General features: G+C 37.4%; 3 protein-coding genes across 3 annotated transcripts; all 3 read left to right on the top strand.

Moving 5' to 3' along the window:
• The first annotated feature begins 780 nt into the window (after positions 1-780).
• Positions 781-4132, top strand: LOC122059197. The gene is made up of 3 exons (XM_042621881.1): positions 781-944; positions 1613-1833; positions 3752-4132. Exons 2-3 carry the CDS (start codon positions 1632-1634, stop codon positions 3901-3903), a joined length of 354 nt encoding a protein of 117 aa, XP_042477815.1. The 5' UTR covers positions 781-944; positions 1613-1631; the 3' UTR covers positions 3904-4132.
• A 1447-nt stretch (positions 4133-5579) lies between these two features.
• On the top strand, positions 5580-7982 carry LOC122059174 (pentatricopeptide repeat-containing protein ELI1, chloroplastic-like). Its single transcript, XM_042621856.1, has one exon. It carries the CDS (start codon positions 5658-5660, stop codon positions 7683-7685), a length of 2028 nt encoding a protein of 675 aa, XP_042477790.1. The 5' UTR covers positions 5580-5657; the 3' UTR covers positions 7686-7982.
• A 9106-nt stretch (positions 7983-17088) lies between these two features.
• Positions 17089-23751, top strand: LOC122058734 (vacuolar-sorting receptor 6). The gene is made up of 13 exons (XM_042621402.1): positions 17089-17715; positions 18589-19281; positions 19404-19492; positions 19832-19901; positions 20686-20769; positions 20869-20945; positions 21309-21390; positions 22207-22289; positions 22400-22463; positions 22581-22709; positions 22956-23059; positions 23200-23299; positions 23438-23751. Exons 1-12 carry the CDS (start codon positions 17412-17414, stop codon positions 23293-23295), a joined length of 1875 nt encoding a protein of 624 aa, XP_042477336.1. The 5' UTR covers positions 17089-17411; the 3' UTR covers positions 23296-23299; positions 23438-23751.
• Positions 23752-24420: the final 669 nt, after the last annotated feature.

The raw sequence follows: 24420 nt of genomic DNA, 5'->3' as shown, positions 1-24420 counted from the left end.
ATCCATTTTCCAGTTCTGGTCCTAAATTGACACCCTTAGGGGGTGTTTGATTTAGTAAATCTTTGGGATGGCATTCTTTAGAATGATAATTCTTAATTTTTGAAGTTGTTTGGTTCCACTAGGATGACCCTCATAAGTGAGCATCCTACTTCCCATGAATGACCATATTACAAATGATGTGTTCCAAATCTGACTTTACCTCAACACTTAAACTCAGATTTGAGCAACCTTTTTACCACCTAGTATAAAAGGAGAAAGCGGAAAGACATTCTCTACGGAAGCCAATATCTCAACCCACGAGAAACATGTACTAGCCTTAAGGCAACCAAACTATTTTTCAGAAAGAAACATAATTCAGAAGAATGTCTATCAAAAAATTAACATTCATATCCAATACATACACCATTTGATTTACTGAACCAAACACCCCCTTAACCTATGTTTGGGTTTCTATACCCTTTTAAGGATGAAAAATGATTCTACCAAAAAAAAAAAAAAAAAATGAAAAATGATTATTGAAGAAATAATTCAGTTGAAAACTTGCACAGTGCCTCGTCAACTTAACATCAATCCAAGAAGCCCAACCCAGCCCAACAAAAAGTGAACCTCCCAACCTAATTGTGGGCTTGAAAGATTCTGCTCGGTTGGGCTAAGCGTGCTAAAAAGTCTAAAACCCAAGGTCGGTCTAGATTAGGCTTGGGCTTCGGCTTGGGCTCGGGCTTGGGCTTAGTCTTTGCCTTGGCTCCAAACCGCTCAACCGTCTGATCCCCATAACCTAATCGCTGCTAACAGCAACTCTCTCTCTTCTTTTCGTCGTCGTCTCCTCTTAGTATCTCTACAAAAAAAATCTCCCAACTCCGAAGTCTCACTCAACGGGGTGCCGCCTACTTTCTCATTGCTTACTGCTTCTCACTCCCTGTTCGAGTCTCTCTTGTTTCTCCAAGGTAATTCTATGAAAGATTTTGTGGATTTGGAGTTTTGGTTCCTGAAATTGTCTCTTAGTATCATTTAATCAGTGATTCCCTTTTGGAGTTTATAGTTTTAGGTTTCTGAAAATTTGGCGTTGGGGGTTTATCGTTTTCTTCGATTTAGGGCCTTAGATTGTATTCAGTGCTGTTACTTCTTCGTACCTTCCATATTTCTCGACTAATGGTTATTATCAATGTTTACTCTGTTTTCTGTGTTTGTTTTATTTTGTTAAACTGATGCTTATATGGCTACTTTTTTTTTTTAATCATAGTTACATGAAAACCCATGGGATGAAAGGTTCTTAGATATCATAATTTAGACCATAGTTTTGTAATTTATGAATGCTGGTCTATGGCCTGATGCTGTTATGCCCTCTTGGGTTTTTGAACTTCTACACGACCCTGAGTCTTTAGACTGTTTCTAGCTTTCAATGCCTGCTCTTATCTGTATTCTATGGCATCTCAAAACCCAAAATTTCCTTTACATGTTCAGGGTTAACCTCCATGTTAATTTTGTTACCTTTATGTGAAACGTGATGTGTGTGGCAACCCAAATAAGTTGGGATAAGTTTTAGTCGAGTTTAGTTGAGTTCATGATGTCCAACTTTTAGTATAGTTACAATTAATTGAAATCTGACCTGCAGTGGTGAAGGGTTTTCAACAATGGCGAAGTCAATGAGATCGAAGAGGGAGAAGAGATTGAGGACTCTCAGAAGAGAGATAGTAGAGCCTTTCTATGAAAAGAAAGAAGATGCAAAACTTGCTGCTCAAGAAGCAGCTCTAGCCGCTCCGAAGCTGCCTGTACGTCCCATCAAAAGCAACAGCACTAAGATGGAAATCACCGCCATTTCCAATGCAAGCATGGGTACTGTGTTTGTTTTGTATATTTCAATTTGGGAGCAAATACTATGTTGTTTTTTCTGTGATGGAATGATGTATTTATTTTCTTTTGTTTTGATTGCTTTTTCTGTTCTGTTTGTTTGTGTCCATCATTCTTCTGCTTCCACACAAAGAAAATGGCTACTTAGTTCTCCACTTGCTGCAAACATATTTCGGTTTAGTATCAAATATTTTCTGGAAACTTATTTCAATTTAGGAATAGATTAACTTCTTTTTCCATCACAAATCAAGGTCTGGGAATGATATGGCAGGTCTCATGGCGAAGAAGGGGACAGTGAAACCTAGTTGGTGTTCCAGACCTTTAAAGTGGCCCATTACAAAGAGTATGGAACCTCTTCAAACAAAAACTCCTAGTCCAAATGGGATGTGATGTGAGGAATCCTAGTCCTAATAGGATTGAGAAATTGTAATCGAAATAGGTCTCGGAATGTGGAATCCTAATCAAATTAAAATCCTATAGGTTATCCCAATCCAAATCTGATTGGACTAGCTCATCATGCAAGTACCTGAACTAGAATAGCAGAAAAGAACTTGCTTAATTGTATAATGGAAGAACAAAACAGAATTTTGAAGAAAAATTGCAAATTCAAAATCATTATATGCTTAGGATTAGCACAGAGCAAAATCCAGATTTTTAGAATTGAGAATCTAGAATTGAACAAAGAGATCAATTTTTGAATAAATTAATTGCTGGAAACTATATCCATAGGTCCTACGAGTATATGCTGCCTTTGCATTGCTAAAACCTTGTTGTCTAGTAGGTTAAACTTTAGACTTGACCCTTGAGAGGCTGATGACATTTGTGTGGATGTTCAATTCACGTAGGATACTTGTCTAAGATTGCTTTATCAATGGAGGGATTCTTCTTTCTTAGTAGGTATTATTATGTTGAAGAAAGTAGAGGTTGTTGACTACTTCAGTGTCCATCATATGACTGGTATTTTTTTTTTTTTTTTTTTTTTTTTTTCTTTTCCTTCTTAAATGTGTTTTTCTGTGTATGAAAGGGGTAGTCCTTAAAGGTTTAATAATCTCTTTTTTTTAACCTTCTCCTGTTGTCTCTAACAAGGGGATGAATTAAGCTAAATTTGGTAGTGAGCTGACAGGAAAATCTGTAGCGGTTGTTCGAATATTTGTAGACAAAGAAGCTCTCTTTCTTTTTCTCCTGGATCTAAATTTCTATTATCCTAGGCGCTTGTGATCAAGATAGATGGTTCTGTTGATTCTTACTTGGTGTTGATTCTAAATCCAGTCCTGATTAATGTCTTTTAGTTTGTTTATTGTTTGTATGATTAGTCAAAATTGTGGTTTTTTCTGGTATATCATGTGTTTAAGTTTGATGGATGGCCGATACTGGTACCTTTATAATCGCCTGATACAGGCCATATCAGGAGGTTTTGCCCTCATCTTTTGAAGAAACACCCCCCCCCCAAAAAAAAACTTTTGGACCATTTTTTCTCAGTATAGACTGATACACCGCCATTGTATCAGTCAGGTATCGGTATTCGATACTGACACCTTGAACTGTGGATGGAATTCCTAGCTCTCCATTCCACTGTCTCAGCCCAATTATTTGTTGAAGAAATCTTCATACTAAATGGGTTGAATCTGATGCTAAATATGAGAGCAGTGATTATCTGCATTGCTCCATCTGGGGTTTTGACCACCTAAGATCACTACCAGAGAAAATTTGGATTTTTTGACATGTTTAATCTTAATGTGTTTTCCATACAGAAGATTCACATAGTAATAGCCAATGTACTTGCATTGTCATGTCTCAAGTGCAAGCAACGTTGGTGTACTTTCTAGCTTCCATCCTTTTTAGGCGCAGCAGTCGTAAAACCTGGCATTTTTTGTTGGAACCTTATGTAGCTTTATTTCAACAGATATGGAGATGGCTGATGAGGGAGACACAAATAATCAGAACTTGGGCTCTTTAAAACCTACTGGGGGTGTAGGGAAGAAGTGGAAAAAGAAATTGAAGATGCATAAAGGCAAGCGTCACGGAAAGGGGAAGATCAGAAGGAAGAACATATAACAAGGAGACTACTGATGATGTTTCTTTCCTGTCTTTATTAAGGATCTATTGTAGGATTTGACAAAGGTTTTACTCACGAATATTTCCCTTTGTAATATTTATAGTTTTGATTTCAGATGTTCAAAGAGGGTTTTTGATTTCAGATGTTCAACGAGTGTTTTGTCCTTGAAAAGAGGATACTTAAAATTTCTATGGTCAAGTAATCTAATGAATTTGGTGCTTTGCATTACCTTTCTTTCAAGAACATGGCACTCCAGCTAGTTCTTCTGTATGAATCTCTGGAACGGATGGCATTATTCTTTTTCCTATATGGGAAAAGTTTCTCTGAGCTGCCTCATTTATCTCTCTCCTCTTCACATGAAATGATCTTGTTGCCTCTCACTTGCGAAATCGATGAGTCTTACCTTATTGGTGTGCTACTCTGCCACTTGCTCAGAAAACGCCCACACACCAACAATAAATTTGTATGTTTAAACACTGCTGTCATTGAATTTCTAGTTGTATTGGTATATTTGGTACTAAGAGCAACCTTTGCAGTGTCTATGAAACTTATGCAATACAAAAAGGATTCATTGAACAGATTACTTGACAACTACACAAATTACTGCATTTTATTGCATAATTAGCATTGCAGGTTACTTAAGTTTGGGAAGGACGTTTACCCAGTTTCGCATCCAGCACCCGCAAAACTTTAAATCGAAAAAAACACTTAGATTATCTAAAAGTGGGATTCATTTTACCAAATTATTCGTTTCATCAAAATACTCAAAATATAAATGTTTATTACTGAAAGTCTGAAACTCTCAACAATTCACATTCTATGGCAAATTCTTCTTGTGCCAACCTTCACAACAAATAATCTCAAAGGAGTTGTATCTTTCAAGCATGATTCTTATTTTTTTGCATGTTTATTTTGATCCTCGTACTTTGTTCAAGTTCAGGCTTAACAACGATGTGGTGTTTTTCACTAAACATTTAGCTTGGACCTCTATAGCTACCCACTCTCCCATCTCTGTATGTACTCTCTTTGTACTGAAGTCTAAGATTTTTCTATTTCCAAAAAATAAAAAGCTCAAAGGAGTTGTTATCCTGGAGTTTGGCACATTTTTATCTTAATTAAGCGAAAATGTTGGACATGCTAATGCAATGTCGGAACTTGTGTCCGTCTCTCTCCTCCCTCTATTGGAAAAGTACCCAGCACCTCCCATCCCAACGTTAGGGCAAAAAGTCCTCAGCACCTCCCATCTCAACGTTAGCTGTGTCGGAACTTGTGTCCATCTCTCTCCTCCTACATTAGAAAAGTTCCCCAGCACTTTCCTCTCATGAGTGGTGATCGCCTAGGTCTTGTCCATAGCTACATAGGCGATTGCCACATGTCTAGTGATGATCCAACAGTTCTCGATACCTCTTTCTCGACACTTCTATTGATGCCTCATTTTTCTCACCTCTCCAAATATTGAATCATCGCCTAAACACGAAGCTCGCACAGGTAGCTATTGGACCGATTTGGGCGATCACCGCTAAGAAAAGGAGCTAAATACCCTCCCCTCCCCTCCCCTCCTCTCCCATCCCATTGATTGAGTAGCTAGGGGCGTAGATAATTTGGTAAAAAGAAAGATTTTAGTATATAATTTGGTAAAATGAAACCCATATTTTGGGTATATAATCTGAAAATATTTCCATAATAATACCGTAACCAGTATCACCATCGTCATGCATGGCATACCCTCCCTTCAACTAAGCGGGAAGGGGAAATGCAAATTTGTCTAAACCGATTGGCACTGAGCCGTGGGAGAAAGGAAACCAGCCCTTTCTATTCTTCCATTTCCTCTCTCTTTTATCCTCGCTTCCTTTCTCTGCAAATCGAAACACCATCTAAATGGAATTGGAGTACCCAAGATGCACAGCTGCGCTCCCTTTTGGATCCCATCAGAGAAGACCCTCCCCAATTGCTATCCTACGTACCCATTTTCCAGTTCTTAACTGGTACCCACCTCCTCAAACTAGGCCAGCAAGTCCATGCCCACCTGACCCTTCGAGGCTTCCACCCTAATGCTTTCCTTGGTGCAAAGATGGCTGCAATGTACGCCAGCTCCGGCGATATTGATTCAGCTGTTGCACTCTTCGATCGAATTCGAAGCCCTTCATTGCTTCTGTTTAACTCGATCATTCGTGGGTTATCTCGATCTGGGTATCCCGAGAGGACACTTATCACCTACCTTCAGATGCTCTGTTTAGGCTTTCAACCAGATTACTTCACCTTCCCCTTTGTCCTCAAGTCCTGTGCTGATTTGTCGCTTCTTCGAACTGGGAAATGTGTTCATGGGCAGAGTTTAAGGATTGGGTTGGAATATGATTTGTATGTTGGGACTTCATTAATTGATATGTATGTAAAATGTGGTGAAATAAGGGATGCTAATCAACTGTTTGATAGAATGCCTGTTAGAGATATTTCGTCTTGGAATGCTCTTATTGCAGGTTATATGAAGAATGGAGTGATAGATGTTGCGGAGGAGTTATTTTACTGGATGCCAAAGAGAAACATTGTTTCTTGGACGGCCATGATATCTGGATATACCCAGAATGGGCTTGCAGACCGGGCATTGAGTTTGTTTGAAGAAATGCAGAGGAATGATTCAGAAATAAAGCCTAATTGGGTGACTATCATGAGTGTCCTCCCTGCTTGTACCCACTCTGCTGCTCTTGAGCAGGGGAGAAGGATACATAATTATGTACGTGGGATTGGTATGGACCAGAATCCTTCTGTGCAGACTGCACTCGTCGCAATGTATGCTAAATGTGGAAGCCTTGTTGATGCACGTACCTGTTTTGATAGGATACCTGAGAATGAGAAGAGTTTGGTTACTTGGAACACCATGATAACTGCGTACACATCTCATGGGTGTGGTTTGGAATCCACTTTGACTTTTGAGAATATGGTAAGAGCAGGGGTTCAACCTGATTCTATTACATTCACAGGTCTTTTATCTGGTTGCAGCCATGCAGGTCTTGTTGATCTAGGATTGAAGTACTTCAATTGTATGACTGTAATTTACTCTGTTGAGCCAAAATTGGAGCATTATGCTTGTGTTGTGGATCTTTTTGGCCGGGCTGGGCATCTGGTGGAGGCAAAGGAACTCATTGGTCGAATGCCAATGAAAGCTGGTCCAAGCATTTGGGGAGCCTTGCTAGCTGCTTGTCGAACACATAAGAACTTGGAAATTGGGGAGATTGCAGCTAAGGAACTGTTTGTGTTGGAGCCAGAGAACAGTGGAAATTATGTTCTGCTTTCAAACATGTATGCTGAAGTTGGGAGATGGGAGGAGGTGAACAATTTGAGAGCTCTTTTGAAGAATCAAGGTATGAAGAAGAACCCTGGATGTAGTTGGATTGAGATCAATGGAAAAGCTCATCTGTTTCTTGGAGGAGATGCATCACACCCACAGGCAAAGGAAATTTACATACTATTGGAAGCCTTGCCTAAGCAGATCAAAGCAGCAGGATATATGCCGGATACTAGTTTTGTGTTGCATGATGTTACTGAAGAGGAGAAAGAACAAAGCCTCAGTACACATAGTGAGAAGCTGGCCATTGCTTTTGGACTTCTTAACACTAGCCCTGGAACAGTTCTTCGAGTGACAAAGAACCTTCGCATCTGTGGCGACTGTCACACTACTGCTAAGTTCATATCGAGAATCTATGGTCGAGAGATCATTGTGAGAGATGTCAACCGATTCCACTATTTCAAAGATGGCTCTTGTTCATGTGGAGACTATTGGTGATTACCATGGTTCTATGCAGTTGCTTGAGTCGGAAGCATGATGGGTGCGTAGTTTCCTGAAACAACTTGCTGATAAGAAAAGGAATACAAAAAGAAATCTTGATATGACTCGTCAGATTGATCAATGCTATCTTGAATATCCTGATATTCCTTATTGGGTAGTAAATGCTGGGGTTCAATGCTTTGAGGGCATATACCATCAGCTATGTCGGTTCTGCGCCAAGATTGGCCACATGTAACAATTCTTTTTTACACCATTGAAGCGTGTAACATGGCAATGAAAAATATTTTGAACAAACTTGCCAATGGTTTATTAGAAAGTGTTATTCTGATTACATCCTTCACTAGTTGCTTCTTGTTAGCTTCCAGATGATTTGGTCGTAATGCTGATTTTCCTCCATATGTGTCTCGTGGTGGCGGAACTCTCACTCGCAAAGACTCACCTCAACCACTACCACCACCACCACCACCACTCATCTCAACAGAAGCACCAGTTTGTGAGGAAAAGAAGTCATCTCGACAGCAGTACCAGTGTGTGAGGAAAAGAAGGATGAGGTTAACTGTGCTACCTGTAGTCGTTGATTATTTACCCGAGAATATTAAGCTTTATCAACTCCATGGTCTTCCAAGCAAGGAGTTTAAAAGCATGTAGTGTCCTGGATCCTCTCAAGGTTGGTTGGTTATTATTGATTAGTTCTCTACCTTCCATGTATCTCATCAACCCTTTCACCAGGCCCAACTCCCCCTTCCACCCACCTTCACGTTTTTTGGGAGTGATCTCTATAGTAATCTTGCAAAGCAGACATAAGCTGCAAAAGTGTGAAAAAGGTTGTCTTATCGTCAAGGCCAATCTTCTCAATTTCATTCCTCCAACGTTTTGGCCATAGCCATTTTTGATGGATTAATTTCAAGCGTGAATGATAGATATCTAGTGTTGGCCTTCTCTAGGCCTGGAGACGAGGCATGAACTGTTTTAGCCTCAGGTGTCTTCATGGATGTCTTATTCGATCTACAGAGACCATTTCTATGCCATAAGACCCAATAAGAGCATGAGCATGAGCATGACATTTGATGAAGATGACATCTTAATCTTTCACATGGACATGGGTGGTGGTTGTCCTGTTCCAAAGCTTGTAGATACCCTAAAACAACCCAAGGGATATCATCATAGTTGGGGACTAAAACATATCTTGTGGGAATCTTCTATCAACTCCCTACTTTCACGTATAAAATTTTAGTAATAGTTCTTCTCAAAGCCTCTGTTTGACTTTCTCGGCAACCAGTGTCAGCATCGAAACTGAGAATGGTCAGTTGCAAGAAATCCGTATATTATTCTCTGCAGTGAGTGCAGCGATGCAGTGAGCATCGGATGGCTGAGAGCATCTGGGCACATGTGTCGAGGTCCTCTCGGCCATCCGATGCTCACTGCATCACTGCACTCACTGCAGATAATGTTTTTGCATCCACCACAAAGGATGGAACAGAAGTAATAGGGTGTCGAAGTGGCTCGCTGCGTTTGATAACATTCTAATGTCAGCCTTCAAAAAAATCATACCAAGCACGTCTTTCCTCCCATGATCTTGAACATATGGATCAATTATTTATCTCCCTTATTTATATTATATTTGTCATCTCATCTTTTCAACCTCAACATTTTGTAGGTCCCAAGCACCGCATCTCTTGAGGATATCAATTCTAAACCATGGTTAAACTATACAACTACTTTGAAAGTGTTTGGAATTGTATAGTATAATTTCTTAAATTAAGGCTGGGTTTGGTATGATCATTTCTTGCAATGGATTATGGACCCAGAATGCATACCAAATGAAGCACAATTGTTCTGGCTTAATAGTAGGAAGTTCTAGCACAATTTCAATAAGGTTACGAGGTGTTTTTGCTAAATCTTCTTCATAGGTGTAGTTATCACTTAATTGTGCATTGCTACCCAAGCTTATTTCATGTGCAACATTATTGCAAAGAACTAGTTTTTCTTCATCCATAGTGAAGTGAGAATCTTTTCACCATGGAGATGTGACCCTTTCATTAGTATGAGAAAATGTATTTCGAACCGTATAATAGGAATATTACTTTATGAAAGACATAGGAATCCATATCACAGGGCCACATCACGACCATAGAACAGCAATCACTCTTATCAATTCCCTCCAACTCCGGGACAAACTTTTGGAACTCCTAATGTTAGCTTACTTGTAGCCTTTAGCAAGAAAGTAAGCCACGTTGTCAGCACTTTAATAGACATTAATGATGTCCTAGAGGAAAGACACATAACTCCATATTAGAGAATGTATTGAGTTCCTGCACCTCTAAGGCTAAGGGTCGGACTCGGATCATCTCCAACGACCGGCGCTCTAACAAGCGTCCATGATCTGAATTCAAAGGTTGGGATAGCTTGGTCATGTATCCCAATACTTGGGGATGTACGTCCAAACAATCCCAACCCTTGAACGGATCGTTGGATGTTCATTGGTGTTTGAAGATGACCTTTTCCTCTAAGGGTCACAATTTATGATGGAAATCTGACATGAAAATGAGTCGTAAAAAACCAAATCGAGTCGATATGAAACAACTTGATTCAGTTTTGGTTTAAAGAATGTGAAATCTTTTATGGGTTTGATTTGGTTTTAATTTCATGATTGAAACGGTCAAGTCAAATTGAATTACATACTTTCAAACTTAATAAAGAGACAAATAAATCATATATATATATAGAGAGAGAGAGAGAGACCTCTCTTCTAATTTTTCTAATATTCTCAAAAAATACATAAATTGTATTCGTATTTTGGATCACAAGTTCACTGATTAGAAAAAAAATAATAATAAAAGAGAAGATAGGATTCAAAGCCTTGTAACTTTGATAGTGATTGTCAACTTCTCACATAAACAGCCAAGTGAAGCAAGGGGAAAATAAAAAGAAATAAGAATTTTTTTGCATAATTACTTAAAATTATCAGGTTGTATATCATTTTGAATGGGGCCTGTACTAATCCACTGCATAACCACCAGATGTATGCATATGTGTTATAATGCTTCCTTTTCTTTGCTTTTCATTTTTTTTTATCTTTGGTTATATATGATATTGGTGGACAATGGCAATATGAAAAAAAAAAAAAAAAAAATTATTAGAGAAAAGAGGCTATTAATTTTAAATTTATATGTTAAAATAATATTTTATCTGGCACGGTTTATACTTCTACAAAGAGAAACCATAAGTACTTAATTCTCATATACTTGATCTGCTAATCTTGTATAGATTTCTTTATACTCTTCTTACATAATAAACAATGGGATTGACATTGAACTCTCTTTCTTATTCTAACCATATGAATTTTGCATAAATTCTATGTAGATGATACCATTTTTCTACATGTGCATAAGATTTATTATACTGACCTATCTCACCACAATCTTGTAAATTATAATCAAATCATTTAAATTAGGGGTGGATAGGTCAATTGAGTTGTTTAACTTAGGTATGGTAATGTGGCCCACATTACAACATCAGCATAAAGAGTGGTGGTTTCAAAACAATCCAGTAACTTCCTTTGATGGGAGAAAAAGTTACAAGGGGGTTGGTTACTTAGGATCATGGTTTAAGGACTTAGAATCAAGGTTGGGATTGATTAAGGTCGATATAGATCCAATCCTGATCCAGATAGGATAGATATACACTTGATTTTTATATGAATCTCTTTTTTTTTTTTTTAACTATTTTTCTTTTCATCCATATTGATCCATTGATATGATATCAATCAAGAATCAGGATCATTCAGATCATTGTTAATACCAATCCAATCCGATCAATTCAGGTCAAATTGATCCGATTCCCCAAACCATGCTTAGGATAGGGGTGTTGTCTTAGGGAAATAATTGTAAACATATCCACCAAAACCTGTGACTCAAGAAGAGACACAAGCAAGAGAGCAACCTTTCTATTAATTTTCTCCCCTGGTGGTGAATGCCAAACATGGGGGAGCCCACCAGAGCATTCATAGATCGTTGGAGTTAAACAACAACATTGAGTGAGCAAAGGGCCTAATGGAGGTAGGTGATCCTCCTCCTCTTGGGGCAGTTTCTATCTCCATATTGTAATCTCCTATTTAAAACCAATTTAGAGTCTTTTTTTTTAGTCCAAGGATTTTAAATTGCTTTTGTTTCGTATTCGAATTTTCTTCTTTTACTATTTTTAGTGATATAAAATGTTGAAAAATAGGTTGACAAGCCAATTCTAACATGTTTAGTGATTAACTAATAATCCATTAATATATGAAAAATATTTTAATACATTGTGGGGGATTCAAATCCTCTGCGGCTGGCAATGAGTGACAGTGAGGATTCAATGGTTGAGAGGACTTTGACATGCACTTCACCCATTGAATGCTCACTGCCACTCATTGTCTCTCTGTAAAGAATTTGTGCCATTGTGGACCATATGATTTGTAAATAAAGTTTTAATTGAAAATCCTTGTAACTCAACACTTGCAATGGTAAAATTTTTCAAATTGAGTCCTCCATGTGGCTCAATGGATGAGAGAGAGAGAGAGAGAGAGAGAGAGAGAGAGAGAGAGAGAGAGAGAGAGAGAGAGAGGAATTCCAAAATTTCATTGGATTTCTTCTTCTTCTTCTTTTTTTTTTTGATATATCATTGGATATTCTAATTATCATCCAAACATGACAAACCTGCAGCGCATGGATATCAACTCATCACCTCAAGAGAGTGAATGATTGGTTTACAACAGTTGGTTGAATGGTTGGTGACTATTTAAATTACAATATACCAAAAGGAATCAAGAAGGAAGTATTTAAATAAGTTGAGCCTTGTAAGTTGAAACTTTCCCACATGATCTTATTAATTAGGAAGTGTTAAAATTAGTTTAGCTTTTTAAGTTGCAACCTTCCTAATGAACCTCATTCTATGATTTAAAAAACAGACTTATTTTAGATTTTATTTTTAGTTTTGCATGTGTTTAGTGTTACCATAAGGATTTTGTATTTCTTGGCCCATGTACAAAGGTCAATATTGATATTATGAAGCATAATGTAAAATTATGGTGAGATTACATTATAATCCTTTTGTCTTATTTGATTGATCCATATCTATTAGATATAGAAAAAAATATGGTTACAAATTCGGTGTAAACATGTTTGGTTATATATATATATATATATATATATTACACATTCAAAAGAAGGGGAAAAAAAAAATGAACAATTCAACAACTCTCGAGTCTCTAAATTGTTTATTAGGAGAAATCCACTGGGGCAGGGTACATTACCATCCTTTGTGTTTGTATCTATCATACTCACACAAAGTGACCTCATTGGCCTCTGATGTATGATACCATTTTATTGTACCTCATTAGTGCACTCCCCTATATTGTTTACTCAGATAATCCTTTCTCTTATTATGCATAGAGAGAACTTCTATGATTCTCCTATACTTACCCTACATATGTCTACTCAAACTCCGCTACTCAAATTGAGAAAGGGGCAAATTGAATAAAAAAATCGAAATAGGTTAAAATTTCAAGTGTGAGGAAAAAGAATCAAAATAGGATTGAGATTTCCTTCTCGAAGGTCGAAAACAAATCTCTTAAGCCATAGAATTTGATTCTCTGATTCAATCGAGGAATGATCTTTTGGACGTCGGACAATATGGACAGGAATTAATTAGTGATGAAACTTGCTGCAAATCATGGTAGATGAAGACCAAAAGCTTTACCATTCTAAATATATTTGTTATTGGCATTACAAACTTTGTATTGACCAGAAGAACCTTATACACTTTTCCTATCATTTTTTTTTTATCGATTGCTAATTCCTTGATTAGGTCCTAATTAAGCTTAGTTAGCTACGATGTAATTGTTTAAGTGTATAATAGAGTAGACAAAAGTTACTTAAAAAACAATCTCAACATAAAACAATTTCACCGTTGTAATACTCTCCCGCTCTCTTCAAAAAAAAAAGAAGGAAGATGATTAAAAGCTAGCTTCACATATTTCATTTTGGAATCTAGTTTTTCTGAAATTACAATGGAGGAATTTCTTCCCTATTGAACCATTGCGGAAGGATGGATGCCATAGAACAATTAAAAATATTTTGAACCTCCAACAAATTAATGAAAGTTATAATAACCTTAGATTCATGAGTGTTTACTTCAGTGTGGATGAATAAAAACCTTTCTCCTTTTTTAGAGTATCATAAACATTACATTCTAATCATGAAGTTAGAATAATAACCAACTTGAGCCGATACAAGTCTTGAACCTTCGGCTTCAAAGGTTTAGTATATACGAACAAACCACTGAGGATCTTTTATATTTTTTATTATATTATTTTATAAGGTTCATGATGCCATTTTTTTTTTTTTTTTTTTTTTTTTTTTTTTTTTTTTTTTACTTTGAGTTAGAAGCCGAGGCTCCAATTTGTCGTGTTCCTATGCAACATTACAACGAATCACTGTTTTTTTATACCTTGGCAAATCCTTTCTATTAGGCTCAGTAATAATTTTATTTTATTATTATTTTTTTCTTTGGGATGGGGGCCCTTGGGGGGATAAAAATCGTCTGTTGTGCTAATCGTCTGTTGTTTCATGTTTTGCTAGGTGCAGAGTGCGACACGTGGATGGTGCATCACCAACGGTCAGGATTAAGAGGGTTGGTTGAAGTTACCAAAACCGGGTTTTTTTGTTGTGAACCAGACCGAGATTCCAATCCAACCCGTTTCCTCCTCTCTTCTTCTTCACTCTTCTTCTTCTTCTTCACCCTCTCTCTTCTTCTTCTTCTTCTTCTTCTTCTTCTTCTTCTTCACCCTCTGTTACCCAGAGCCTTTCCTTCCTCTATCTCACTCACTCTCCCTCCTCAATCCTCCCTTTCCACCTGGGCTGCATTTAAAAAAAAAAAGAAAAAAGCATGGGATTTCTGGGCAGCGGATCTACCGCTCCTAGCCGTCGGCACCACGACCAGACCGAGATTCCAACCCAACCCGTTTCCTCCTCTCTTCTTCTTCACTCTTCTTCTTCTTCTAACTGCAGAAACGCAAAAGAGAACACCACGGAAAAATAGGGGAGAGAGAGAGAGAGAGAGAGAGTCTTGACCCTTGAGACTGAAGAGGAGAAATGGTTTTGCTTTTGCGGAGGAAACTGGAAACCAAGAAATTCATCTTTCTTCTGCTACTCTGATTTCTTTCTGATAAATCCAGCGCTCTTAAGTTCTTAAGCTCCTTCATGTCCAGCGATTGGGCAGCGAGAGTACGGAGATCCATCGTGCGAGTAACCCACAACCCATAATCTTGGTACCGAGATCGCCGGACTGCAACAACGATCTCCTTCCTCTTGATTGAGAAATCTCTGTTTTTAGGGATTTTGAATTCAAACTTGGTTATGAGTTGTTTGTCAGAACCGGTTCCACTCCATGCGGTTCGAGTCATCCATTGATCTAAACCGGATTTAGTAACAACAGACCAATCAAAACAATCTCAACCGCAGATTTAAAGGAGGACACGTGTCGTGTTATGCAGCTAGCAAAACACAGCAAAACAGGGATGGGGAAAAACAGACGATTTTTATCCCCTTGGGGGGGGGGCGTGGGGGTGGGTTTGTGGGGATGGGGGAGGTTGTAAATTTGCAATCTTGATGTTACTTTTGAACTAATGTGCAACAATTACTGGTCAATGAAGCAATAATTTAAGGCAAATATGCAGCATGGATTTATTGCAAATATAAATAATACGTCTCTATTAATTTTAGCCACGTGGTTTATGATGAGGTTTTTCTCTTTTTTCTTAACAAACCTGGTAGTATTCAACTGAGCGCATAGACAAGTAGAGTTTTTTCTTTTAAAAAAAAAAATTAATTAATCATATGCCAAATTCAATCGTTTTAAAATGAAATTAAATGAAACTATATATCCATAGAAGATAAAAAAAAAAAAAAAAAAAATCCATTTGGTTTTATCGGTTCAATCCATAAAAGCTTTTGACATAATTACTAAGATTGATTGTTTTCCTTCCGCTATGATAGATATAGGTGAAGAAACATCAATATTGTCAGATTATAGCAACATTAGAGAGCAGTTTCGACTTCATATATAAAAGGTGAGAGTGTAATGTTGACTCAAGAGTCTTATTGATGAATGGATTTTTTTTTTCTATTAAAAAAAAAAATCACTCATGAAGGAGATCTTTTACCTATCCTTGACACTTTTTTTTTTTTTCATGGATAAATTTTTGAAAAAAAAAATAAAAAAATTCTCATGAGTCATGACATGAGAGTGCAAATTTTCTTTTAATATATTATTTTTTATTTTTTATTTTTTCTCTCTTGCTCTAAATATGTGAGTCCCATGTGAATACCAAGACATCCATTGTTGTGGTATGCAAATTTCTCCTCGCACTCAAAGCATAGGATTAGATTGAAATGTTATAGACAAGATATTAAATGACAAGAGGTAATATGTTAACAGACGTCTCGAGCTTATGTCTCATTGCAACTGATCTATTAGATAGGTCAGATGTGGCTATGTGTAACTAGGGTTTATCCTTGCGCTTGAACCATAAAACCATACATGTTCGAAGGGTTCCTCATTAGCCAAAATATATATATATATATATATATGGTAGAATCTATTTGTACCTTATAATAGCAATTTAATAGATAGACCTTAATTTTCTCGTGATTATTTAGACTAAGGAGATGATAATTGCACGCGAGAGCATACTACAGCTACACTGCTCCTGATGGGATCACTATCATAATTCAACGGGATATTGCCAACAGACCACATCACCCGTCCAAATGTCGTTGACTCAAGCATCGATGACTAAACCCATCAGTAGATCAACAGTAAAATACCATATCAGTAATCAGTTACACTTTATTACAATAGAACCAGAAACACCAAAACTTTGTTTGCAATGACTTTACTTAACTAAATCACTCTCATTTTGAGATTTAATTAACACTTTGAATGTTAATCTTTCCTTTTCATGCTTCTGTCATTCTTTCTCTTTCGATTGGCTTATTTCATGACGTAATTGCTTACTTGTCACCACCGGCCAGGCGTCCAGTGTTCCATAATTCTAACCCTCCTGATTAAGCATTCCTATGAGAATAAAATAAATAAACTCTAGAGGTAGAGTCTAGATTAATTATAGTTAATTATCTCCCAAAGCTGTTTAATGAATGACTTATTTGGGAAAGTCAAGATCAAATGCACTGATGCCAATCAGACGGTTAATACTTGAGCTTGCCATCATTGACGTACCTTAACGGGACTCATCGGTCATTCCTGGAAAAGCCAAGCATATTTCAAGGGAAAGAAGAAACTCTCTCTCTCTCTCTCTCTCTCTCTCTCTCTCTATCTCTATCTCTATCTCTCCTCTTCGTCCTCTTCTCTGTCTCGTTCTCTGGACTTCCACTTACTCCGTCAACCTTTCCATGACGTTTATTTAACGTTACTGAGAGAGGTAAACGAGAAGACTAGTCTCTCTCTCTCTCTCTCTCTAACTTCTTTGTGGATTCATTCTCTCTGCCCAAGTTTCTCTCTCTGTAGCTTGTGTCTCTCCACCTGGAGACTGATGGCAACAATCGGGACAGACTCGTTCTAATTTCCTCTTCTGCTTCTGTTTCTTCTTCTGGGCACCCATTTCTCTGTTTCACCTTACAAGGAAAAGGCGCAAAACGAGAAGAAAAAAGAAAAAAATAGATTCCAATGAATATTTTCGTTGAATTCATAGCTCTATTGCTGCTCTTAACATATTTTGGTAGCTGTATTAGCCCTGTTTATGCTCGATTCGTTGTGGAGAAGGAGAGCATCAGTGTTCTCCAACCAGAGAGTCTCCGTTCGAAGCACGATGGATCGATTGGGAATTTTGGGATTCCTAATTATGGAGGAACCTTGATGGGATCCGTTGTTTACCCTGGAAAGGGTTCTAATGGCTGTTCTTCCTTTAAAGACGACAGCCCTTTTAAAACTCGGTCTTCTCGTCCTACCATTCTTCTTCTAGACCGTGGAGGTATTCCCTTAATTCAATTCAACTTTCTGTTATTCCTTTCTTGCAATTTGAATGATGAACTGGGCAGCATCCATAAAGGAAAGTTGCTGGTATTTATTGCTTGAGCTTCTTGTATAGGAATGTCAACGGCTGCCTTTGAACACAAGTTTGTTCATTGATGGCTTGTTGTTTATTTCTGGGTTTCTGTTTTGAATTGTTACGATCATGCAGCATCAAATAATGGGTAACTTTTAGTTTTACAGGTTTCATCTTCCTTTCAAGAGTTATGTTTGATCGTCTGTGGAAAAAAAAAAAAAAATTCAGACTATTTCTAGTCTATTTCTGTATATATCTTTTCGATTTTGAGTAACGGGTAACTTCCAGTTTTACTCTTCTGCTTTTCACTTCGTTCTTTCTATTCTTGTCTCCCTATTTGGATTCTCTGATTCTCTCTGTTCTCTGCTTCATCTTTGTTCCCACCTATAATTTTTGCGTTCTACCCAAAAAAAAAAAAAAAAAAGCCCTTTAATTTTTTGCGACTGTTTTGATTGTCCGTTGACTTCAATTTTTTCCCTTTTAAAATTTATCCTCCAGCGAGAATTCATGTCCTTCTGCGACAATCAGTTAATTTATCAAATCTAACAGGACCTCCTCATAACTGACTATGTTAGTTTTCATTTGTTTTATGTCTAGTTTACGTTGGTTTCCAACTTTGTTATGGAGGATATTATTGGATCCTGACTAACCTTTCTCATATCTAAAAAAATTTTCAGTGTTACAGTCACTTAGGAAGAAAACTTAATAATGGGTTTAAGTCCTTATTACTTGTTGGGTCTTCAAATTCTTAATTTCCTAAATGACTCTTCTTGATTGGTTTCCACTTTTCCCTTCTAGAATGCTACTTTGCTTTGAAGGTATGGCATGCTCAAAAGGTCGGAGCTGCCGCTGTTTTAGTGGCTGATAACATAGAGGAGCCTTTGATAACCATGGACTCTCCGGAAGAGAACATTGATACAGGTGGTTACATAGAGAAGATCAGCATCCCATCCGCTTTAATAAGTCTGTCCTTTGCTAATAGCTTGAAAAAAGCCTTGCAAAACAATGAAGAGGTTGTCGTAAAATTAGACTGGACAGAATCAATGCCCCACCCTGATGATAGGGTTGAATATGAATTCTGGACCAATAGCAATGATGAGTGTGGGGTCCGGTGTGATGAGCAGATGAATTTTGTTAAGAATTTCAAGGGTCATGCTCAGATACTTGAGAAGGGTGGTTATACCTTATTCACACCCCGGTACATAACTTGGTACTGTCCAGAAGCCTTCATTCTCAGCAACCAATGCAAATCTCAGTGCATAAATCACGGGAGGTACTGTGCACCCGACCCAGAGCAGGATTTTGCCAAAGGATATGACGGGAGAGATGTGGTGTTTGAGAACTTGAGACAGCTTTGTGTGCACAGAGTTGCCAACGAGAGCAATCGGTCTTGGGTTTGGTGGGATTATGTGACAGATTTTCATGTTAGGTGTTCAATGAAGGGGAAGAGATACAGCAAAGAATGTGCTGAGGATGTCATGAAATCACTTGGTGGGTACTAAAATCAGTTATATTGTACACAAACATTTAAATTTCTTCTTCTTCTTTTTTTTTTTTTTTTTTTCTCCCTTTTTTATTATCTGCCATGCTAATGATTTTAAGCTATGTATCAGATTTGCCAATTGAAAAGATTGATAAGTGCATGGGTGATCCTGAAGCTGATGTGGAGAATGAAGTCTTGAAGACAGAGCAGGACCTCCAGGTTTTTTCCTCTTCTGTAACTCTTCTACTTAACTTAATTGTCCCTATCAAAAATGAAAGAGGTTCTCAAATACCTGTATCTTGTATCAAATGTCTTTCAGAGGTTACTACTTGAGGATAAAGATTTTCTGTAGATTTCAAAGCATAGTAGGCTTATGAATTTACTATTTTCATTTTACAAAATCTGAGGTCATCATAAACTCAATCAGTACGCACACACACACACACACACACACCCATTATATATATATATAGATCTGATGAAAAGTTTCTCCATGTCTTTTTTTTTTTCTAATTTGCAATGCTATGTAAACTCATTTTTTTTCTTCATGTAATATAGGTTGGTCAAGGATCTCGGGGTGATGTTACCATCTTACCAACACTAGTCATTAACAATATTCAATATCGAGGTTTGTTATGCAACGCTTATGTTAGGCTATATTATGTTACTAAATGTTGTTGTCCTCTTTGTTTCTTTGCCATTAGTAATTCACACATGAGGATCATATAGCAGTATTATGGAAGTTTTTTGTTGGAATATTAAATGTATTCTGTAGTAATAAAAAAGTTGATCACAGTGAATAATGAAAACTATTTTCAGAGTGGGCTATGAATTTATCATTATTTTATGTTGTTAGAAAAAGGTGCATAACTCAGTTCATCAAGTTTCCTGAAGTTGTTTCATTTCGTTCCTTAATTTTCATTTCGTTTCTTAATTTAGCCTTCTTTTGGGTGGGTGAGGGTGAGAGATATGCGAAGACAAAGATAGGGTTTAATGGTTTATGACCATGTGTGCAATGTTAAATTTGTAGTGTGTATTCTGTATCAACTAATCAGAATATTTGCCTGAAAATTCATTATCTCCCTGTTGTTTCACATTTGGGAGAACTACTGGAACATGAATTATGCATTAATGTGACATGTACTGATTGCTTCTTTTTCCTATGTTGAAGTGTTTTCCATCATTTCTGGAACATGAATTATGCATTAATTTGACATGTACTGGTTGCTTCTTTTTCCTATGTTGAAGTGTTTACTGTCATTATACTTTTGTGTGTGTGTGTGTGTGCACGCGTGGGAAGGGGGGGTGGGGTGGGGTAGACTTAATATCAGTTGTTATACTTGTGGTACAAGCTTTTTATCTTTGAGCAACATCCTCAGGATTGTGAAGCATTATTTTTGCTTGGTGAGCAGGAAAGCTGGAGAGAACTGCTGTGCTGAAGGCAATATGTGCTGGATTTAAAGAGACCACTGAACCAGCAGTTTGTCTGAGTGAAGGTCAATACTTCTAGTCCTTCTAATCAATACTGATCCCTGAAATTTATTCCATGTATCTACATGTTGACATTTTATTGAAACTTTCTGAATTTTCAACAGATATTGAGACTAATGAATGTCATGAAAGAAATGGTGGTTGTTGGCAGGATCCCCGAGCTAATATTAGTGCTTGCAAGGTATTCAAGTGAGATTGTCATCTGCAAGTTTGTTTTTTCTGGTCTTCAAGAGTTGTGTTGCCTATTGGGAAGAAAGTTTAGGGGCGGTTTGTTGATTGGATTTTTGGGATTTCACATACTATGTGATTATGTGTTCCTTCAAAACCCACCTAATTCCAGTTGCATGAACACCTTTGTAGATGAAACTCTGTTACTGTTAAATCTGATGAAAATTTCATTCACTTCCCCTTAGTAAACACAGATGATTTCTTTTTGCTATATTAGCTTAAGCCAATGTATGTCTTTGTATAAGTTATGATCTTCTATGGTTTTTGCCGAAATGTTCATTTGTTGCTGATCCTCTTGTCACTTCTCTTTGATTAGGATACTTTCAGGGGCAGAGTTTGTGAATGCCCTGTGATTAATGGTGTTCAATATCATGGAGATGGTTACGCATCTTGTTCAGGTACCTCTTTCCTTATTTTGGCTCCTGTTTTGAAACAGTCAAAACTAGGCAGAAACTATATTTATCTTTTTAATTGAAACAGTGAGTAATACACAAGACACATTGTGCCTCTACCTCTACTTATGTTCAAATGGCCTACATAATCATCTATGAGACATTAAAAAGTCTCTTCTTGGTAGATGTATCAATATGATTATTCTGGTTCAAGTAGCACCACTGTATTATTTAATTCCTAATGCTGTTAAAACATATGACCAGTGGTACATGTCTAATAAGAAATTGGATTGTGATACAATGTATAGATGTAGTTTTTTGCTTCAGCCATCCGATTTTCTCCTTCCACTTGATTCCTAGATGATCTTTAGGGTTCCCTGACCTCTAACATCCTGTTATTTGCAACAATTTGACCCAATTTTCTATACTTTAAAAGTTAGTGATGCCTTCCACAGCATCCCTAGATGATAGTGAAGGCTTCCACAGAATTCCAAATGATTCCTAGGAATAGTTGACCGCAAGTATCTGTGTGTGTTTTTTTTCCTAAATGCAATTTTATAGGACTTGTTTTTATAAGGTTTATCTTCCATCTGCAATAAAGAATCAGGATCTAATATTTCCTATAAGTAATAGTTTAAGATTTTAACTGTACTTTGAAAATTCAATATTGCACTATTTATTTCATCGTTTAGATGAAAAATACAAATTGAAGTTAGGCATTTCCAGGATTGCTACCCACTTTAGCCTGTATTAATTTTCTGGTGACACCCATTACTCTATAAAATTAGCACAGAAACTAACTTGTTTTCTTCTCCTTGACAGCGGTGGGACCTGGAAGGTGTGCTCTGGACAATGGTGGTTGCTGGACGGATAGCAAAAATGGGAAAAAATTTTCAGCTTGTACAGTTCTGTGTCGTTATCCCTTATCATTTTCCTTTCTTATGGTTCCTCCTTATTTCAGTTAATTATACATCAGTTCAAGTTCTATCTTATAACTCTCATTTTCTTGAAACAGGAGTCTCTGTTAACAGGGTGCCGGTGCCCATTAGGCTTTAGTGGGGATGGCCATACATGTGAAGGTGCTTTTCTGATTTTTTTTCTTGGCTAACTGGATACTTCTATCTCTTTGCTTTTGCATATTGTTCCTCCTCTCTTTATCTGAATAATCACTATATCCACCTTCTGATTTGGTGTAGATATTGACGAATGCAAGGAAGGTCTTGCTTGTCAGTGTGATGGTTGCACTTGTACAAACACATGGGGTGGATATGACTGCAAGTGCAAAGCAGACCATCTTTACATAAAGGAACATGACACATGTATCGGTAAGGAGAAAATCATTGCCGCAGGAATAGATTATATCTTAGTTGCTAATTTCTGCAATCAGCCTACATTCATAATGGAAATAGGATTTCAGATATCATGGTCCCATAAATTTCACAGGTTGTGCTTAGTTTGAGGCGTTGAGCTTCTGATTTAGGAGAAAACCTACTAGCCTCACTCTGCTGTTGCGGCAAGCACGTGTGGATTGCACATAAAATGTCTCATGGTACTTTTCCTCTGTTTTACAGCTAAAAATACGTCAGCATTTGCATGGTTCGTTTCAATGTTTGTCCTTGCTGCTGTTGTGGGAGCTGCTATGGCTGGTTACATATTCTACAAATACCGGCTCCGGGTATGTCACAAGAGAACTAATGGCACATGAGCTCTCTCTCTCTCTCTCTCTAAAGCAAATCTCATGTTATATCTGCTTCTATGACTCTTGATGAGATATTTGATCCTTGATCCTTATATCCTTTTCCTTTTTAAATGCAGTCATATATGGACTCCGAGATCATGGCTATCATGTCACAGTACATGCCAATTGACAACCAGACCCAAGTTGAATCCCTACATCAAGGTTCTGTATAATCAGGTACTGCCCTTTTCATTACATTTTGATATCTTCTTTTGGTTGGGAAAATTATTGTGTGATTACCATATCTTCTAAATTAATTTCCATTACCATTTGCCTCGCTTTCTGATTTGTTTGCACATGATGGGATACCTGTAGAGAGAAGAATTTGAGTCAAGTTTGAAACCAGTATAGGAGTGTGGCAGAAAGGATGATGCAGTGGCCGAACTTTTTGATCCATCTACTATTGTTAGCTGCAACCAGGAAGACGCAACTTGCGAGTTTTTTCCCCTTCACCAAATCCATACTGGAAGATATTGTGCATTACCTTACATACAGGAAAAAAATATCCACTCTTCACAGAACTATTTTTTCTTCTTTTTGTGTAGTTGAAAAAATAAATACAATGTATATGGTAGAAATAAGGAGTAATTTGGTTCCATCAATTAAAAAAAAAAAAAAATTACGGTTTATCTACAAGCTATGATGCTTCTGCTTCTTTTCATGGACCTGGTTTTCCTAGGAAAGATCTTGACGGTGTCCCCGAACGTAAACACAAAAGAAAAGAATCACTTATACTGAGAAGTAGGTGACTGAAACTATAGGAGATTTCTTGGGGGGAAGCCCATCAAATTTGTAAGAACACTCAAAAGTGTATTGTGAGCCAATAACTACACCATCACCAAGCACAACAGATACCCATAGAGTCTCAGGACTGTTAGCTCCTTTGTTTCTCTCGTCTTTTCTCTATTGTATAAGGTGAGGAGGAAAGGAATGTGAAAACTTAACAACTAAAATTCAAAGCCAAAAGGGTCTTTCTGCTATGGAGGAATGAAAATCATCCATCTCATCAATGAAATTTCAGACCCAACAAAAATGAAAGTGCCTCAAAAGTGATTCTAAATCGACAAAAAATAACATTAATGTCACTAAATTCTGTACTACTAATGGCAAAAGATTCAAGTTGTCAGGGCAAATGCCCGGGTTCGAGTCTGTAGTGTCTAATCTACGTCAAATATGCCAAAGGTTAGGATCGTCTCCAAACTCAACCCCCTCCTAGGATGGGTTTGTGGGACAGCAGTGCCGGGTAATGGCAAGGGATTGATATGCGGATATTTTATATTGGTATTTTACATACCAAA

The sequence above is a fragment of the Macadamia integrifolia genome, chromosome 13 (genome assembly GCF_013358625.1).
Source record: "Macadamia integrifolia cultivar HAES 741 chromosome 13, SCU_Mint_v3, whole genome shotgun sequence".
Taxonomy (NCBI): Eukaryota; Viridiplantae; Streptophyta; class Magnoliopsida; order Proteales; family Proteaceae; genus Macadamia; species Macadamia integrifolia.
Note: the sequence above shows the minus strand (reverse complement) of the source record. Positions and strands in the feature narration are given on the sequence as shown.

Coding starts and splice junctions, on each gene's coding strand:
- LOC122058734 (XM_042621402.1), top strand. CDS start 17,412: ATGAATATTTTCGTTGAATTCATAGCTCTATTGCTGCTCTTAACATAT. Junction 17,716..18,588: donor TCTTCTTCTAGACCGTGGAG/GTATTCCCTTAA, acceptor TTTCCCTTCTAG/AATGCTACTTTGCTTTGAAG. Junction 21,391..22,206: donor TGGTTACGCATCTTGTTCAG/GTACCTCTTTCC, acceptor TCTCCTTGACAG/CGGTGGGACCTGGAAGGTGT.
- LOC122059174 (XM_042621856.1), top strand. CDS start 5,658: ATGCAAATTTGTCTAAACCGATTGGCACTGAGCCGTGGGAGAAAGGAA.
- LOC122059197 (XM_042621881.1), top strand. CDS start 1,632: ATGGCGAAGTCAATGAGATCGAAGAGGGAGAAGAGATTGAGGACTCTC. Junction 1,834..3,751: donor CATTTCCAATGCAAGCATGG/GTACTGTGTTTG, acceptor TTATTTCAACAG/ATATGGAGATGGCTGATGAG.